At 38.5% G+C, this 6,062-nt stretch overlaps 1 protein-coding gene across 1 annotated transcript; it reads right to left on the bottom strand.

Moving 5' to 3' along the window:
* Window positions 1-429: 429 nt before the first annotated feature.
* On the bottom strand, window positions 430-4,798 carry LOC141251121 (uncharacterized). Its single transcript, XM_073670241.1, has 7 exons — window positions 4,665-4,798; window positions 4,217-4,443; window positions 3,624-3,632; window positions 2,683-3,548; window positions 1,032-1,538; window positions 773-961; window positions 430-501 (listed from the first exon to the last, which is right to left on the bottom strand). The coding sequence occupies exons 1-7, from the start codon at window positions 4,796-4,798 to the stop codon at window positions 430-432; spliced, it is 2,004 nt and encodes a 667-aa protein (XP_073526342.1).
* Between the last annotated feature and the right edge of the window lie 1,264 nt (window positions 4,799-6,062).

Below are 6,062 nucleotides of genomic sequence, written 5' to 3'. Positions count from 1 at the left end.
CCATGATTGCAAATCTCTTTCAAGACATACTATTTATGACAACGCATGCTTCTATATAGAGCTCATCCAAGTCATATCCTTCATATCTTCGAGTGTCTTATCCTTATCCACTAACTACAGAGTTAATATGATCGCATAAGAATTAATGAGGTCCGATAATTTACCTATACCCTCAGAGGTGATATGCTTGTACTCCATGAAGGATAAAGTGATAACTTGTACGTTCAAACAAAAACTCATCTTAGAAAGGAGTTTATAACCTTAGAAAGAAATAAAACCTTTCTTCGTATTTTCCTCTTTCTTTTATCTTGTTGATGGATTTTTCTCCATTTGTGTTTCACTCTTTTGAATATATAATTGTATCTTTTTCTCCTATCAGGTGATACAGGACTCTATGCGTTTCTTTACCACTGCAAAAGTAGGAGTAGATTAATATTCTTTCTCTTTGTAATTTTCTTCACCACATGGCTCTTTAGCCAAAAATAGTGCAGCCCAAGAGCTCTGATTTACATGAACCATATATACAGTTAACTTGCCTTGTGTGTTTAACTTTAATCCGAGCATATTAATGTGTAGAATATATGTAATATAAATATGTTTATGTGATTGAAATAAGTGACTAGAAGTAGGGAATTGCAATTCAGACAAGCTAGCTAGAAAGATCTTATTAAAGTCTAGTACCGTTTTCAGTTAGCTAGATATTTCTGATACACAACTAGAGAAATCATTAGTGCGCTAATTAAATATCTAACAATGCTAGGGTAGACTAAACAAGTGGCTGATTCATCTTAGCAGGGCTCGCCATGCTCCAAGCATCCAATATCTCGACAGTCACTGGTGAAGTTCCATTGTTAAAGACATACAAATGAGCTCTATTAAACACCGCCTTAGTCGGATAAACCCTTGATGTTATGCACGTCTTTCCCTTCTCCCCAAAGCTTTCCACCACAGAGTGATCAATCTGCAAAAACACCATGTTAAGTACGTCGAACATACAGTACAAAATTATCAAGTTTAGAACTACAGCTTACCAAGCTTCTAAGAGAGAGTTTCCTGTCGGTGAGATCCACATCGACAAACCCTGCAAAAGAAGGCTTATACATTTTCGGAGCTGACATCAAAGTAGAGGTTGATGCATCTGAGCACAGTAGCACTGTGTGGGTGTTGTTATGGGATTTAAACACTCTAAAGAAGACGGGTGTGTATTCATCGAGCATTGGGGAGGCTAAAGTGAGGAGCCCAAACGGTCCGACTCCGCCTTCCACAGTGGATCCTTTGTGCGCGCATAGATCCTGTGCGTCATTCCAACGGCTGCGGTCCAACTTCTCCGCCGAGTCTAAGCTATTGGGCAGCCTGAACACCACGTCCACGTCAGCCTGAGCTGCGGTTATACCCTTGACCTCAACCAGCTGGGATTTGTGGACTACGTGGTTTCTGATTTGAACTGGGTGGCCTTGCCTTAGGGTTTCTATTTCTTCAATTGGCCATTGTAGCAACTGCTTTCCCTTTGGGTCAAGCCATACTTTCCGTGGAATTGTCTGTTTAATTAATTCAACAAGTTCACCATTAGATGCAAAATCCACTTAAAATACTAATGAAACATGCTACCATATCTCTCCTTATCTAAAAATTGTCATTGTATAACATTGTATTCTTGTTAAGAAATAAATATTTGTATATCTATACTCTTAATTAAACACACATAAAAAATGAGAATATAATAATTTGATAAAAGAATAAGAACTTTATATACATGAATCTAATGGTCTAGTTAATCTTTATAAAAAATAGCTCTTAATTATTAGTCTTTTAAATAAGACTTGATAAAAATGGACCCGACCTGTTTCTGGGTCATATAAATCACGACCTGTTTTTATATGAACCCGATTTTAACCCGACCCGATAACCCGAGAAATTTTGGGTCAGAGTATGACCTGACCTGTTGATCAAGAATATAAGCATAAAATATATAAAATTAATTTTAAATAAATATTTTTTTATTAAATAAATATTTTTCTTTTTTTTAAATAATTTTTTATTACTTTTTTTTTAAAAAAAAAGTGAAAAAAGTTTAAAAAAATCTGCATCAACCGACATGTTAAACCGACCCGACATTAAACCTGTTATAACTTGACCCGTTCTAACTCGGTAAAAGTTCGACCTGAAATGATCCCGACTTGAAATGACCCGAACTCGAAACTCTCCAACCCGAACCCGACCTGACCGACCCGATTGCTAGGTCTATATGAGAGTATTATTGATAAAAGATAGACAAAATATGTAAAAGAACAACTTTTATAGTGAAAAAGAAACAAGGTTAAAATTAGAATGATAATGTTTGGAGAATGAAAGGAGTATTTTTCTCTTTTTTATTTGGAAGTAGTGCAGGCAACGGGAACGCGTTATATCTCAATCCAGCCTAGATTTGTGCAAGATTATTTTTTTAAAACTGGTTTAATCATAGTGCATCTTTAATCTATTGGCTTTTTAAGTTTATTTTAACCAGATTTTTCGAGTCTGTTGTAGACTTAGCAATTCACGGCTCTTCATAATTCTAAATATACAAAAGACAGTTTTTAGTGCAAATTAGTAAAATTTGAGTTTACTCTAATAAATTTACTTGCATTACAAGCCGTTTAATTATTATCAATAAATAGTAGCTCGGTTCAGTTAATCACGTACCTGAATTCCGGCCCACCCTTTCTGCACATCCATGGTGTCTACATCGGATTCATTAGCCCAACCCCAGAGGATCCTACGGTTCTTCTTGGGATCGAAGAAAGTCTTGGAAGCGTAAAAGTTTCCGTAATCGTACCTTAATCCGTGCCAGCCGTCCATGGAAGGGTCATCGGGGAAGTATCTATCTATACTCTTCTCGTACCTCCCAACGGTATAATACTCATACCGTGTCAGATCGAGGCTGACCTTGAGCACATGCTTCTCACTTCGCCCTCCCGTCTTCACCGAGAAGCTCGTATCGAGCCCAGTCTGTCCCGTGACAGACACGGGAAAAAAGTCAGGGCACTCAAACATCCCGGTTTCACGGACGAAGTGAAGAGGGTGTTTCGCCTTCACCCACGTCTTGAAATCCTTACTCCTATACAAATAAACTACCCCTCCGCGGTGCTGCCTCCCGCCCACCAGCATCTTCCAGTGGCCGTTGTTGAACCATGCGGTGGTCGGGTCACGGAAGCAGCTTGTATTCATCTCCGGACCAGGGACCACCAGTGGGTTGTAGTCGGGCTTGACCCAAACCCGGAGGTATGGGTCCGAGAGGTTGGCTGGCAGGGCTATGTTTTGAACTTGGTTCATCTGCGGGTCCAGGCCTGTGTAGAGGATGGCGGGCCCGGATTTGGGTAGGATAGTGGCTGACCCGGACCAACACCCCTCGATATCGAACGGCTTCGAGGGGTAGATAGCTGGGTCCAATGACTGCCAATTGATCATGTCGGTTGACACCGAGTGGGCCCACACGATGTTCCCCCAAACCGAACCCTTGGGGTTGTATTGGTAGAACAAGTGATATATTCCTTTGTAGTACATGGGTCCTGCATGCACGCGCCAGATCACGTTATATAACTAATCACACCTAAATGAATGTGTTTAACTCTTAACGAACTTACCATTTGGATCTGTTGATATGTGGGAAATTTGTTGTCCATATATGAATGTGTTCCAGGTGCCGTACCGCGATTTAGATACAAGTCAGATTTCGAATAAAATGACATCAGACAATAATTATAGATGCTCAAATTAAAAAGAAAGATGTTGTAATGTTATCAGTAGATTTGCGTAATAATCTCTAATAATACTATTTTATTTTTATTAAAAAAGATCAAACTTTTGAAAAAAATAAAACTAAATTGGGAGTGAAACATGGTTATCCAAATAATTAAAGAAAGAGAAAATAAAATAAATTTGATTTAAAAAAATAGATAGTTAGTTATGAGGATTAACATTGACAATTTCAAATATTATCCAGGAGTGAATGGAGGAACTAACAACATATGAATATGGCGTGCTTGGAAACTAACCAATACATGTGAAAACTAAATCTGGATGTGCTCGAGGGGATTCGTAAAAATATGAAGACAAGATGAAAATCGAAATTGTAAACTTTATATATCTTGATTATGAGTGGGACAAAATGATGGAATGTATTGAATGGTAGAGCAATGAAAATACGTAGATATAGAGATCGATAAGCAATACGTACCATTGATCCAGTGGTTGGGGGGTTGAAAGTGGAAGGCTGGCCTGAGGAGTTTTCTGACGGGGGCGAGGGCTTGGATGGACTCGAACCCTCTCCCAGCCTTGTGCGACCCTTCCGCCACTCCATTGTTGCTGATTAGGATCACCAAACAAGCCCAAGCGCAAAGGCTCCAGATGCACTGCCTATGCTGATCGTACTTAATCATCATCGATCGAAAGATTAGATTATGGCTGGGATTTGAGTATGGTTACTAACTCTACCGCATATGGAAATGGAGTGGAGAAGGAGTTCTATTTATAAAGCAGTTCACTGCTTTATCCAAATATTAATTTAGGGTTTTGATACAGTCTGGCTACTTTTTCAATAAAAACAGCTCCTAAATAATAATTTTGAGTTATTGTTTTATCTAATATCATATTAGTTTTTTTTCAATAATTAAAATCTAGGTTACCTTGCAACGGAAAACAACCTTGGAATGACATTCTTCGAAAGAGAATCCGCTGGCTGGTTAGGTTCCTTGAAGCAGTGAGTACTTTGTACTTCTTGAAAATACTGAAGTAGGTTCCTAACTTCCTCAAGGATCATGAAAATCTTCGATGGTCTATCCTACTTACCCTGCAAACTATTGATGAACTACAAGATTGTCACCCTCAATAACAATATGTCTAATATTACTGCGAATGGCACAATGCATCCCCATAAGAAGGGCCTTAGTTTCGCTCAGAGGAATCATCCTAGTACTGTCTCTTTCTACTGCTATAGCTTTACCACCACTATCCCTAATAATAATCTCCAGCCCACATAGTTCGGTAGTTCTGACTAACACATCAAATTTAAGTTTACAAAGACCATTACTAGGTTTTTTCCAACAAACATTGACTTGTGACTTCCTTGTCCGGTTCTCCACATTCAAATTCTGAATGTTCCATGTTTTAATAGATGCAACGACCATATTGGTAGTTAACGAGTTTGGATCATTCATCTCGGAAAATAATGTTGTTTCCGTGCGTCTAATTCTGCCACCAGGAGATACACAAAAGATCAAAGTGCTTCTTTCTATGTACCTCATCCATTCGTGCAAGGAAAGATGCTCCATATTCCGTAGGGGAGGTTACTTGTAAAACTGATTGAACATACCTTATTACCTTAGCAACCTGTTTGTATAGCTGCAGTTGAAGAAGAAGTGCATGTTGTCTTCATCTTGCTCCTTACAGAGGGAACATTGGTGCATTATTTTGTTAAAAAACCTATTAAGCCATTCAGTTATGGACAGAGCATCACTACATGCTTTCTAGAAAAAATGCTTTATTTTAGGTTGTAGTTTCATTTTCCATATCCATGTGGCTGAGTAACTTTATTGACGCCAATGTACTTGAATTCCACAACTCCAACAAAAGCCGATTTGACTGAGAATTTCCCATTTGAGGACTGAGTCCAAATCACCCGGTTTGGGATACTCTGGAAAGTAATGTATATCTTCTGGATCTCCATAATTACTTATGAGGGTAACACTTGTCTAAGCCTAGATAAATTCCAGTTATTCCTTCTATTAATTATATGTTGCAATAGTATTGTCATTTCCTACACGATGGAGGGTTTTAACAAGGTTGTCACTTCCTACCCAAAAGATCATGCCAGAAACTAATGCTCTCTCCGTTTCCAACTTGCCACCTAATATGTTTCTTATAGTCTTCTCGGAGAGACATGAGTCTTGAAAACTGCCAAGAGTGCCTAGTATGTGAAATTGAGAATAATGAATCATTCCTGATATAGTTTTTCAAGATAATCCTGACCCACAAGTTATCCAGGTTAACAACTAGCTTCCGTAGTAGTTTCATCTGAAGCAATT

The sequence above is a fragment of the Phyllobates terribilis genome, unplaced genomic scaffold (genome assembly GCF_046119375.1).
Source record: "Phyllobates terribilis strain yellow unplaced genomic scaffold, ASM4611937v1 Scaffold_6674__1_contigs__length_42859, whole genome shotgun sequence".
Lineage (NCBI taxonomy): Eukaryota > Metazoa > Chordata > Amphibia > Anura > Dendrobatidae > Phyllobates > Phyllobates terribilis.
Note: the sequence above shows the minus strand (reverse complement) of the source record. Positions and strands in the feature narration are given on the sequence as shown.